The 13196-nt window shown below is 43.4% G+C and overlaps 2 protein-coding genes across 5 annotated transcripts in view; one reads left to right on the top strand and one right to left on the bottom strand.

The window, feature by feature from the left end:
* The first annotated feature begins 834 nt into the window (after positions 1 to 834).
* Positions 835 to 9382, top strand: rab24 (RAB24, member RAS oncogene family). Of its 4 annotated transcripts, none has more exons than XM_080482775.1 (10): positions 853 to 1223; positions 2072 to 2174; positions 2730 to 2927; positions 3359 to 3427; positions 3822 to 3900; positions 4331 to 4398; positions 4919 to 5018; positions 5863 to 5913; positions 6571 to 6630; positions 7717 to 8986. In XM_080482775.1, the coding sequence occupies exons 3-10, from the start codon at positions 2811 to 2813 to the stop codon at positions 7785 to 7787; spliced, it is 615 nt and encodes a 204-aa protein (XP_080338901.1). In that variant the 5' UTR covers positions 853 to 1223; positions 2072 to 2174; positions 2730 to 2810; the 3' UTR covers positions 7788 to 8986. The 4 variants fall into 4 exon arrangements, with proteins under 4 accessions (XP_080338902.1, XP_080338901.1, XP_080338903.1 ...); XM_080482777.1 differs by having other exon boundaries at positions 857 to 1223; positions 7720 to 8981; XM_080482776.1 differs by lacking the exon at positions 2072 to 2174 and having other exon boundaries at positions 835 to 1223; positions 7720 to 9382.
* Positions 9383 to 10775: 1393 nt separating this feature from the next.
* Positions 10776 to 13196, bottom strand: part of nsd1b (nuclear receptor binding SET domain protein 1b) — a 30801-nt gene continuing 28380 nt past the window's right edge. The window contains exon 24 of the mRNA XM_080482773.1: positions 10776 to 12912. Coding sequence (XP_080338899.1) covers positions 12179 to 12912 — 734 coding nt within the window. The 3' untranslated portion in view covers positions 10776 to 12178. The remainder of the gene's footprint in view (positions 12913 to 13196) is intronic.

Below are 13196 nucleotides of genomic sequence, written 5' to 3'. Positions count from 1 at the left end.
ATGCATTTGGTGCTAGTTGAACCCCACCTGGGCTACTTGCACAAGGCCCACCTTCCATCTTAAAGTTTTATGCAGTTATATATGATTATGTTTGCCAAAGTCTTTCCCATATGGTTTGACGAAGTGGGCCCGTTGTTCATTTACCCATAGTGAGCTCATATAACCATTGTTTACAAAGTTGAACCCATGTAGTCAATCCATACGGGTTTGATTGTGTTTTCTCATATTTAACCCATTTAGTCAGCACACGTGGGACCCACAGGTTGCCTAGTCTGATCCCATACAAACATTTCCCATTATTGACCCGTTAAGCAAGCTCAAATAAGTGAACCTATGCGGGGGCCTCTCGGTATGGCCTGTTGGGTCCCATGTAAGCTGTCCATTTTTAGGCCATACGCACTTGGTACCCAAGTAGATCAGACAAAAATAATGTGGGGGGCCCACAGATGCATGATGGTTGGACGATGGATATCTCTTAGTGGGGGTTCAAGTGGTAATATGTTTGTTTGATTTGCATGGAAAATCATTTTTGGTAATATTTTTGTCTGCTGCTGGTCATCCTGCGTTTCTTTCATAATGTGTATAGTCTTTGTGCGACTGGTTTTGCTCCAATTTAGCTGTTTTGTGTTTCTTTCTGTTCAGATTCCTTTTGGTTAATTTGTTTTAAAATTCAGATGTAACTAAATAACTAACACCAACTAATTTTGTTTTTATATGTTGTGTTGTGGTGGACTATTATTTCGTCAGTGACGTCTCTATAAATAAATAAAAAAAAGTTTTTCCTACGTCCGGTGGTGTCCCCTGTATTCCGGTCCCCACCTGGAAACAGCCTCCAATGGCTCGTTGGTTCCTACCCATACAAACAAAGCTCAGCTGGAAGCTTCTACAGCCGCAGACCCGAGGACGGACCTGGAGGACGGACCATTAAATTAAACAGAAGCCATGCTGGCTGGTCACCCCTCGCTTTTGTAACGTCTCCAACCGACGGTTTGTGATTTTCGTCGTTGCGCAACAGTGCGAGGGGTCGTGAAGCGGAGCACCCAGCACCGCCCCGGGATCCTCCGCCACTCCGCCCCGGGATCCTCCGCCGCTCCGCCGGGACTGAAGCGATGACAAGCCGGCAAGGTGGTACCGCACAGCTTCGGTATATCACGGTGTCAGCTCCGGTTTTCACCGCAGCTTGAAGTAAATCAGATTTTTGTGGAGACAAAGCCACCGACCAGGTGAGTGTTTGGACTCAGCTAGGCTAACTTAACGTCTCCCCGCCCGGTTGGAAACCTTAGTGTTTATTTGGCTGTGTCATGTTCGTCCCAGAGACCTAACTAACCAATCTAACCTCGCGTTCCCATCCTTATTTTATTTAAAAACATTAACTATAATGCTGAGGCAGAAGCTAGTTCTGTGATCGTGTTCAAATAAACAAAATCGAAAGCATAATTATTGGAATAAACCTGTTTACTTCTTCTTGTACACAATGTTCAAGATCACAACAAACTCCTAAAGTTAAGCCCCCGACAAAGTTTTTTCCACGTTTTTACTTCGAGGTTTCTTTAAATGTCTTCAGATTACAGTTTAAACTTGTAGGAAGGGCTTCGTTAGATTAATATCGTTTTCTTCACGTGCTTGCCTTGTTTTCCTGTATTTCAAATTCAACTACAGGGATTTGTAGTCATTTGTGAATTTTGTTATTAAACCTACCTCTAGTGTGAAATATTCAAAAACAAGAAAAAAAAAGTATTTTTTAAACCTCAGATCGTGTAAATAATGACCAATTGATTGTGATAAGTTAAAGTTAACTCTGTATTGTGAAGAAATTAGGTCAGATGAGTCAGTGATCGCCTTTAAGTCTATTATTAAAATATGTACACCTTTCAATTTAGTGCTGTGCCATTTCTGAAATCAGTTTTATGTTGCCTGTGAACCGCCATGCGTTGTTAATCTACAAATACAGATTATTGTTACTACATTGTTATTAATCTGTGGTGTGGTTTCTGTTAGTCTGAATGAAAGTTGTGTGCAGTTACTGAAGTGACAGTGAAAGTGATTGCCTGTTGCCTTGCTGTGGATTCAGACATGTACAGTCATGGTGAAAGGAGGACAGACTTGAGTTATTCCAGCTTATCAGCTTACTCGAGAACAAATCCAGCTCCTCTCGACATAGTTTCATATTAACAGTAAGCAGTTTTGGTTTTCCTGCTGCTGGTTAAACTAAACCGCACATTAAAGATTCAGTTCCTACTTTTAGTTTGAACAGTAAGACTTTCTTCTCTTTTTTTTTTTTCCCACTCTGGTTTTGGTTTCATGCTTGGATTTGTTTCTTAGAAGTCATACCTACCCGTGATATGATCGACAGACTGGAAAGATAAAGCTAACTGAAACTCTGCACTCTCGATCATTACGGAGTTCAGTGTGTTGATTTTTCTTCAGAAACGCATCTGTTTGGGTTGTTTCCGTTACACCAGTTAAAGACTTGTGATGAATTCAGAGAAGAAATTGATTGCTTGGCTCCTCCAGGAAAGGATGACGTGATGGCACATTTTGTTCGGTTTGTGTGTGAACAAGTTTTTATTGATTTACATCTTCTTCTCACCTCATGTGATGAGTTGTAATGAGGAAGCTGTTTGTTTCAGCTGACCATAGTGACCAAACCACAGTTTCCTTGAGTTACCTGTCTGTTTGTCTCACAATGATCAATTAGAACTCATCTGTTCCCCATCATATCTTTTCAGAGCCCTCTAATCTTAATCCAGCCTCCTCCTGTGTGCTTGCGCTTGCGCTGTCGTCCCGGGGCTTCTGCAGACGCCGCCACGATGAGCGCGATGCGCGTCGACACCAAGGTGGTGATGCTGGGAAAGGAGAGCGTGGGAAAGACGAGTCTGGTGGAGAGATACGTGCATCATCGCTTCTTAGTCGGCCCGTACCAGAACGTGAGTGTCAGCTGCTCCGCTTCCATTTCCCCGCCCAGACGTACTGCCTGCATCAAAGGCGTCATTTTTCTATTCAGCCCCGGGGAACGTCGCGGTAATAAAGGCTCGAGTCTGCGATCGCCTTGATGCTTAAAGCTCATGATCGTTCTGTGGAGACGGTGCATTGGACAAGCATTTTCAAGAAAATTAACATTCCTGTGTGTTGATCAAGGGATCAGTTCATACGAACAAATCTAATACGTGTTGCAAAAATCAAATGTGGGTCTTGGAATACGTAGAATTCAGCTATGGAGTGGATCTATCTTTTCTCCATAACGCACAGCCCCCATCAGCAGTCCCATTAGTGCTGCTTCAGTCTGTGGCTTGTGGAACACCACTGTTCAGACGTGTCTTCTTGATGCTCAACTGCTCTCATCTTCTCCTCCTGACAGACTATCGGTGCTGCTTTTGTTGCCAAACCGATCCAGGTGGGAGACAAAGTGATTACCCTGGGAATATGGGTGAGTTACAGACCGTTTGCAAAAAGCAGCTTGATGTGCCAGCGCCAGGCTAACCATAATATAAATATGCTGAATTATTTAAGATGAGTATTTTTTACGTTTACGTCATCACACTGTGTCGCGAAATTCTGTGTCATAAAACTTAACGCAATTTACATAATTAATCAGAAACTATGATGGTATCACTGGAGAAATCTGGAGTTTGTGTGACGCTGAAGTTTTCAGAGTGCTGAATAAATAAAGTCTGCATGGAGGTTGAGGGAATGTTGACTGTGTCTAAGTCTCCCATCAGATCTGAGACAGACGAGAGCAACGCCATGCAACACGACACACACGACTGCGTTGAACTATTATATAACAATGGATCTGTGTTTCTTCTCCGTTCTTCATTCAGGACACGGCCGGATCCGAACGCTACGAAGCCATGAGTAGAATTTACTACCGGGGAGCTCGGGCCGCCGTCGTCTGCTACGGTAACTCCACATCGCGGTCACACTCGGACCGCCGCTAAATCGGCTCCTCCGCCCCGGGTCGCACAGTGCAGGACGGCAATCACGACGTTTAACATGGCAGAACGAAGCGTTCCTCAGAGTCAACACACCTCGTTCTAAATGGTTTCCACACTCTGGTTCCACTTTGGGGAAACTTTGCTGACGTTGGTGTTTCCCGGTGATTCACCCGCAGTGCTGCCACGTTTAATTTAAGACCTTTTGTCCACTTCCACCTTTCCTGTCTTCTTCACGGTTTTATTTCTTCGAAGCATTTGTTTTGTTCAACGTGCTCTTTTTTTTTTATTTTACTCTTATGGCTTGTGGATGTTTTATTATTGGGCCCCTGCACTGTACGCAGCACTCTGTAGTGTCTCTGGAGGAGAATACTAAAAAGCTCTTTGTCTTTCTGCAGATCTGACCGACAGCAGCAGCTTCCAGCGAGCTCGCTTCTGGGTGAAGGAGCTGCAGAACTGCGAGGAGGTCAGAGACTTTTTCATGTCGAATCTAAATGAATAAATTCTACTTTATGAAGCTGTTGTGAAAAAAACCCCAACTATGTAGTGAAAGTGTGTTTGAGTAATCTGTGCGTGAAATGAACATGTTTTTCCAGGTATTCAATACAAAAACACGCACATTGTGTCTGGATTAAATACACAAAAAACATAATATTTATCAAGTTATACAGACTAAATACACTAGAAGAACTAACATACTCTATGTATCTGTTATATAGAATGCAGTAATGGCAACATATTAACATAACAAAAAAAAAAAATGTATATACAGATTCAGTAATTGAGTTTTCCACATTGGCTCATTAAATGAAAAATAAAAAGACAGAATTTAGATGGAATTAAGAAACATCGGAGCTCCGGGTGTCAAACAAAAGGCCCGAGGGACAAAGCCATCAGGGACATTGTGAACATTTCTAAGAAAAGCGCTTTGCCGTTTGGTACGTCGGTAACGTGGTGCGTCTCCGATCTTGGGTCTCGTCCCGCAGTTCTGCAAGATCTACCTGTGCGGCACCAAGAGCGACCTGGTCGGAGCGAATCGCAGCGTGCGTCAGATCGACTACCACGACGCTCAGGACTTCGCTGAAGGTGAGCGCCGCCGCGCCAATTCTCCAAATTCTAATTCTGACCTATTCATATTGCTTTTGGTTTTGTTTGTGGCAATTTGATGTTTGTTTGTTTTTGTTTTTTTCATTTTCTGGTCCTTTGACTATATGTCGATGTTTTACATCACTTTATAGTCACATCTTCTGATCTTTTTATAAGTTTAGTTCATTAGTTTACTTTTAGTTTCAGTTCTTATTTAATCCCGTTGGCTATTTTTGTATATTCTTTTCACATTTCAATACCAGTTTTATGTTGCCAAGTTTAGAATTTTTTTGTTGTAGGGCAGCTTTATTTATTGATCAGATTTCAGCAACAAGGCAATTCAAAGTGCTTTACTGTTACTTTACAAATACTGAAGAATTCAATCGATAAAAACAAATTCGAAATGTAGGATTTCTTTTTATCATTTTTAAAAACCAATGGTGGACACTCGACCCTCTCTTTGCTGCATGATTTACTTTTGAGGCATGTCTGTGAGTGTTTGACGAAGGAGAAACGCCGGCGAGCGAAGACGCTTGTTTGAGCTTTATCAGTGGAAAAAGAGTCTCACGGCGATGCTGCGAGTGATTCAGAGGCTCTCCTCTCCTGAGTGTTCGTCATGCGCAGTCAAAACAGAGTAGAGAAGTACAGTATATGTGGCAGATATGAAATTAAGGAGCATTTTAGGATTACATCTCAGAGTGTCAGTAATCTAACGTCCTTAGAAATCATTGCATCACAGACAAAACTTAGTGCGTGCGTGCGTGCGTGCGTGCGTGCGTGCGTGCGTGCGTGCGTGCGTGTGCTCATCATGACTCAAATCTAACCAAAGTGTTTGGCTTCACAGAGATCGGTGCGCGGCATTTCGAGACCTCCAGTAAAACAGGAAATAACGTGGGTGAGTTCCTCTCGCAGCCACCTGCAGACCACACTTCCCACAGACCAGAGATCTTTTTGTTGTTTGGTTCTTTTCTGATGGATCTTAATGTGATCTTTCTGTGTTTTGCCTCCTCCAGTGCAGAATTGTGACGTTTGTCTCACTTTGACGATGTAAAAAATGGATTAAAATGCAGGAGGCCACTTTAAAAAACGTCAGATATTGTTTTTGATTTCCAAGCACACATGATAAAAGCAGTGATTTGGTTAGACTGTCCTACAAAATCAGATTTGATCAGAAAAGTCGTATTTGGGCCACTTTAACCTGCAGTGTGTGAACTTGAGATGTTCCTCGGAACCAAGTCCTTTGTTGCCTTTAAATGAAGACTCTTCAGAGCAGTCAGAATTCCTGGTTAGGTACTTTAATCACAATCTCCAGCATCCAGTTCGATGGGAGAAGATCTAATGAGGGCAGTGACGATGAGATCTTCTCACGCCAGTTTGTAGAAAGACGAGCCGGTCACCAGAATATCAGTATTATTACGTTTTAATGACGGATCTGTTAACGTCAGTGTCGCTGGTTCCATGCAGGAAGCCTGTAAAGTCTGTTGTTCAGGTGAATCTATTATTCGTGATGTGAGTGGAGCTCGCCATGATGGGAACTTTCTCTTCCTTCCAGATGAACTCTTCCAGGTCATCGCTGAGGATTATAACGACACGGCCTTCGAGTACATGACGGGTGAGGCCTCCTCTGTTGCTCCGTGAAATCTTCTAGGCAACCTTGTCCTGTTGTGTGAAGTGTTGCAACTGGAGCTTCATACATCAGTGTGACGTACAGAATTTGTGCTTTAAAAAAAACATCAAGAATAAGATAAGTCGCACAAAGGATTAAAATGTATTATTTGAATATATTTGAGTCTCGGCAGATGTGAAGAATTTCCTGGTGCAAGTGTAATAAAAACTACACATAGTAGAGGAGAGCCCAAAACATTTTGGTTCAGGAGCCACAAACAGTCCAATTTCATCTTCAATAGGTTGGATAACGGTGCCATAATAACCTTCATTTAAAGTCTTTCTTTGTTGAGGCGGAGAGTATACGTGAAGAAAAGGTCTGTATCTTCACAAAAATAAACAAATACTACTGAAAATGACTACAATCTTGACAATAAGTCAGTTTTAATGAAACCTTCGAGTCTAAAATCCAGTGAAATCTTATAAAAACTTCTGTATCTCTAGCTTTCATGGCCGCATCTCTGATATCTGAGCTCGGGTCTCAGTGTTGTGTTGTGTTGTGTCGGCTACTCTGAAGAAATGTGTTTAAAAAAAAATAAAAAGAATCATTGTTTTCTTTAAAGTTTCCTTGGTGGTTTAGTTGGATTGGAGAGTCTTGCAGACTTCCGTGTCTTATGCTTCACACGCCTGACTTTGCGCATACTGATTATAGATTAGCCCGTTAAACATCATTACTGGATCCGTTCACAAATCACTTCCCGATCCCCAAAAAAACAAAGTTTTTCAGTTAAAAGTCACAGATTTGTACACATGCAGCTGAGCAGAGGTCTCTGAGTCTTTGTCAACAACAATAACAACCAATAATAATAATAATGACCAATAAAGTAGGAATTTCAGCCATTTTAAATCTAATCGATCGATATGGTAACTTGGCTCAAATGTTGTATTATTATGATTTAAATGATTGGCTCCATTCAGAGGTTCACGGGTTCGATTCCCTCAGTTGACACGTTGCCACGATGTGATTCAGAAATCTTGTAAACAGTTTCGTCTCTGCGTCTTGAAAACTGCCTCGTTTCATTGTTTTTCCCAGCAGAAGACACGGGCGTCGACTTGGGCCAGAAGAAAGACTCGTATTTCTACTCCTGCTGCCACACCAACTGAAGAAGCAGGGGCCGCCGTCTCCTCAGCGGGGATCCAACCTGGACGACGGTGAACTCGCCTCTGGATGCAGATCGCGGGAAAACAAAACCGCCCTGTTGATTTGTGAGATATTTCTTTTGTGCCATGAAGACGTGCAGGACTCTGTCGGGGAGGACGTGACTGACTGCCGGGTGGATTTAAAGGAGATAAACTCATGAAGCTGCAGCAGAATGAAAAAACCCCAAAAAAGAAACCTCTGGACGGAGAAAACATGGCGGATGCTGTTTCCAGGACTATTTGTTTACGACTCTTCATTTTGTTTACCTGCAACCATATTTAAGCTTCCATGTCCATAAGCTGTCTGAGACAAGAACCTTCTGTTGCAGTTAATCCCACAGAGGCCTTTACGCCAAACAAAGGAAAAGAAACGTGTGCATGCGGCTTCGGCTTTTCAAAGATCGCCGCCCCTGAGGCCACTCGCGGTAATGCAACAAGTTGACTTCTTTTCTTTTTTTTTAAATGTTCTCAAGTGAAAGTGTATTGGGTGGGTGGTAATGCACAGGAAAACACTAATGCACATGTTGCACTGAGCCTGAAGCATTGGTTTTGGCACGAGAAGCTGTCAAAAGGTAAACACACCAGTGGGAAGGTGACGGGGAATAAAGGTGATCTGATAGTTCTAAGTAAACTGCATGGTTGAACGTTACCTGAAAGACATTTTAGGGAGAATTACTTTTCTACATTTGGTAAAATGTCACACGGATTTAGAGAGAGAGAAAAAAAAAAAGGACAGTAAAAGTTCCCCTCTGCTGTGGTAACCTTAAGATTTCACAAACAGGAAAAAGCTGAATGTCGTAACGTGGTACCAACCGTCACCTCCTATACCACCTATATTTAAGACTCCACTCACTAATTTATTGCCTTTTTATGTTGCGCTGCCCGGCGGATGTGTCGGGAAAGAAATGGACGTAATCTCAGCGACGTCTGAGCCGCTTCATGCTTTGTTTTTTTTCTTTGTTTTTAAATTGAAAGCTGTTAAAAAAGAAATGTTTGTGAAATAATAATAAAAAAAATAAAAAAACCTGCTGAAAGCTGTTTGACAGATCTTGGCTGGTTTGACCTATTTTGCCATTGATTGTAATATTTGAGCCCTTTTCTGAACATGAATGTTCAAAATAACTGAAAGTGTTAAATAAAAGTGTATTATATAACTTGAGCTTTAGCAGTGACGCTTTCCAGCTTTTATTTTGTTATTACTGCACCTCGTGTGAAAAATTAAAACTTTAAAATGCAGGCCATGTCTTTGTAAAGAAATGTCCTCAAAGGGCAAATAAAATGAGATTAACTTTTAAAACTTTAAATTGGCGAGTTACTGTAAACAGGCTTTCATTGAACAATTCTATTTTATGAAGTCAATTATTTCACTTTATGACATAAGAACCACCAATGTAGATAGTATAGCTAGTTAAAATTCATTACTCCATACTGGCCAAGTCAACACCGTCTTTACTTTGAAACAGAAGCTTTTGTTAATATTCTCTAACAATTTGCTACAGAATTGTCCTTTTTTAATCACATAAAGTAGCAAAATTAAGTTTTTTCGCATCTGGATCACCGTCAGAGCCTCATGTGAAGTTAATCATTGATCCTAAATTGTGTGGTTTTGGGTCAGTGTGAGTGTTTGTCCGTTGACGGCGTGGAGGCCAGAGCAGGATCAACTCTGCCTTTGGCCCCGTGGGAGGGAGGTGATGAGACACTCCTGTAGTCCGTCAGGGACGAATCACTTCTCCTGCCGCAGTGGAACAATTCCGATTCTGCTTAACATTTCGATTCTTTCGGCGGTTCTCATTTGGAAATGAAACCTGCACAGGACGTGCTAACGTTGCCGCCGCCAGGTTGAGATTGAGGCCACGTATACACGAAGAAACTGATATTTCTCTGCGTTTGGGCCGCGCATTTTCACATAAGCGCAGCTACGACTGACCACAAACGATGATTCCTGAAACCTCCTGACCACAGAGGAGATCTGGATAAACTCTCCAGTTGCACCTAAAGGGAGGTAGGCATATATTTACCCCACCACATTGTGTTTTTTCCCCCCCCCAGGATTCTGATTGGCTATCATGGCTTCATGCTTCTTGTTACACTGCCCCCTTCAGGTTTGGCTGCTCATAGCAGCTCTGAACCAGGTGTACAAAGATGTTGTTGTAAACGTCGAGGGGGAAATGTCCGTTTTGGTAAAAACCTGGGTACGTGTTAACGTGGCCTCATGGGGAGGCGATCAGCCCCTGATGAGTTCTAGGTGTTTCTCATCACCTCCCTCTCAGCCCACAGGGATTGTCGGCAGCGCCCCGCTACCCTGCACAGGGTGAAGCAGTGGAAGGATGGAGGGATGGATTACAGTCAACTTCAGAAAAAGCTACTTTATTATCCCCAAAAAAACAACCTGTTGCTGAAGGAATGTTCCTGTGAGGAGGAGAAACACTTTTAATCTGACGGGTTGGAGTTTATTCAGCTGCTTCAAAGCACCCAAGGTCAGGGTTTGACCTTGACTCACCACCAGTAGTGACGGAGGTACAATGTGAACTTTGCTGCAGATTTAGACTTCGAGTTATTTATGGATTATAATGCCATTCTTTACAAATCTGCTTGAGATCATATTGTATGAAGTAAAATGAGTTTGACACCCCTGTGTTGAGACTATTTCTTAGATAAATTAGTTTTTTTTCAATTAAAGTTAAATAGTAAACTATTTACATCTTATTTCCTCCATCTTCTTCAGTAGTGACGCCAATATTTTTCTTTACATGCTGAAGCTCCGGAATGAGAAATGGAAAGAATACCGTTAGTCTTTGTGTCTTTTTAAACAGCTATAATTCAAAAGACAAAACTTCCTCTGTTATGCCACATAATCTGAGAGCGACTCTCATATCAGCTCTGGTTTCGCTCCATAAATACCCGGCGTTTTCTATTTTCTGAGGAAAATATTTTATAAACTAGACAGTCAATGTAAATACCCATTTAGTTTATTATTGTTTGACAACAGTGGTGAAATAACTGTCTTTTCACAGCATGTCCATGTGATTTATTTCAATAAAAATGAATTTAAAGCCACACGTGTGGGATTTGAAAAATATCCTAGTGGTTTAATATCAACAACTCACAAATCAAGTGTTTCTTTTATTATTATCATGTACCACAAATGAGTTTAAAAATAAATAAAAGATGCCAGTACTAGGTTGTTATTTGATAACTTCTTATATATTTATAGAGCAGTTGTTGTAACAGGTGGATGGTTTGAGATCTAACAGGTCAATATTACACTGGAATGAAATGTTACCGTAAAAAGGCAGAAGTAGGGAAACGTGGCTCTCGCAGGCGCCGAACCACTCCTTAAAAAATATCTCCAAAGAAATACACTCTAAGGCATTGGCAGATCACACACGGACGATATCAAGCTTGAAGACAGAGCGAAACATGTGGCAAGAGAACACGTACTGGAGTGCGAGCGTGGAGTCCGTCCCGGTCGGTCCGAGGTGCCGACTCGTCGTTTGTGGTGGTTTTGTGCGTCACAGAACAGCAGATAAATAATCACTACAGAGCACAGCGTGCACACCGGCGCGCCCTCCGATCCACGCCGCCGCCGCCGCCGAGCGTGACGAGCCGATTCACACGGTTCGATGGAAGAGAGCACCGTCAGTCAAACGCTGATGGAGGGTTTTCTTTTTTTTTTTAATTTTCTTTTTTTCCTGGAGTGTTTCTGTATCTAGTGGAGGGAGCTTGTCCACACGTTCAGTGTCTCATTAAAACTGTGAATCACTTCCAGTCGGGTGGTTTTCCACCGATGGCGGGAAGGTTTTGATGCGAGTTCAGTTGAATCCAGACGTCTTCATCCAGCTTTAAATTAAAAAAGTTTTTCATGGTTCTTTTCGCAGCGACTCTCCTAAGATACGACGGGACTTCTTTAATCCCACACGGGGAGATGTGGTACTGATGTAAACATAATCCCAGTCCTGTTCTTCGGCTGCACTGTATCAAACATCTGTAACTGCAACAAACACACAGGTCGACTCGACGCACCGAGAACAAATCCGTCAGTGGAAGTAGTGAAAAAACAAACAAACAACTGTTTACAGGTTTGGAGAGTGTAACAAGGCCAGGAGGGATTATGAGGACAGAACTAGACTGAGAGCATAAAGAAAGTGTGAACGTGAAGAGGGAAATGTCAGTGTTTATATAAATCTATACAGCATTGATGCGGTTTATATTTCTATTTACACACGTCACAGTTTCTTTATGTTTTTCTACAGTTTAGTTTTGCCCCAAAAATCCTCCCGAACGTCCGTGAAAGAAAACTACTTCCTCACTGCAGTGACTCGGCGTTGTTTCTGTAAATGAAAGTCCGTTGTGCGTCACTCCTCTTCCTCCTCGTCGTCTTCATCCTCATCCTCTTCGTCTTTGAGCTCCAGGTATTCCAGGCCCACCTCCTCCTCTTCATCGTCCTCCTCCTCTTCCTCATCCTCCATGTCGTCTGATTTCTGCTCGCCTTCCTCTTCCACTAACCCCTCGTCCTCCTCATCCTCTTCCTCCTCCTCCTCCTCTTCCTCCTCCTCCTCCTCTTCGGCCTGTAGCTCCTCCTCGTCCTCGTCCAGCACGTCCCTCTCCTCCTCGTAGGAGGAGATGGGGGAGTAGTGCGGGAGGTCGAAGACGTGGGGGCTGCTGGGCGGCTCGGAGCTGGAGGGCGGCGGCGAGGCGGCGGTGGCGGCAGTGGCGACGGGGATGGTTATCGGCACCGGGATGGAGAATGCTGGAAACGACTCGGAGGCTCCAGCGCCGGCCCCCTGGACCTTCCTGACAGCGGGGTTGGGCCCCCCGGCCGGCTGAGATGCGGCGGGGGGGATGACGGCCATGCCCAGGCCGGGGGGCAGCGTCCTGGGCTGGGGCGTGTACTCCCGGATCTCCCCCGGCTCCAGAGGGTCCGGGCCGCAGGGGTCGTGCTCGCTGCACGACAGCTTGCCATCCAGCTTGGAGATGAAGAGCAGACCCTCGCGGTGCAGCAGGCAGTACGAGCTCGGGCACATCTCGCAGAACGACGCCGCCTCCTTCCCACAGATGTCGCACTGGTGCCAGGGACATTCCCAGCGACCTAGAACACAGGGAGCCGATCAGTCAACTGCTCAAAGTCAAACTTGATGCACTTTATAACTACGTCACACCTCCGACTTCTGGCCTGCTGCCAGATTTATTTTGGTGGTAAAAATATCAATTTGCATCCACTCCTTGCAGTATTTTGCTTGCAGCCGATATCACATCATCAATAAGGCAAATGGGGGTAAAGTTAAAGTAAAATATTCAGCATGAAATGTGTTTGTCAGCTGTTGTTGTTTTGATGATTTTCACATTGAGCCAGACACAGAAAGTGTTTTTCTC

Source organism: Lipophrys pholis (genome assembly GCF_963383615.2).
Source record: "Lipophrys pholis genome assembly, chromosome: 16".
Classification (NCBI taxonomy): Eukaryota; Metazoa; Chordata; class Actinopteri; order Blenniiformes; family Blenniidae; genus Lipophrys; species Lipophrys pholis.
The sequence above is the reverse complement of the archived record's forward strand: the minus strand, read 5'-3'. Positions and strand labels throughout refer to the sequence as shown.

What these genes read in the sequence shown, in the direction of transcription:
- rab24 (XM_080482774.1), top strand. Translation starts at nt 2,811, where the DNA reads ATGAGCGCGATGCGCGTCGACACCAAGGTGGTGATGCTGGGAAAGGAG. An exon ending in TGATTACCCTGGGAATATGG is followed by an intron (nt 3,428 to 3,821) that starts GTGAGTTACAGA and finishes TTCTTCATTCAG; the next exon opens with GACACGGCCGGATCCGAACG. An exon ending in GGCCTTCGAGTACATGACGG is followed by an intron (nt 6,631 to 7,716) that starts GTGAGGCCTCCT and finishes TGTTTTTCCCAG; the next exon opens with CAGAAGACACGGGCGTCGAC.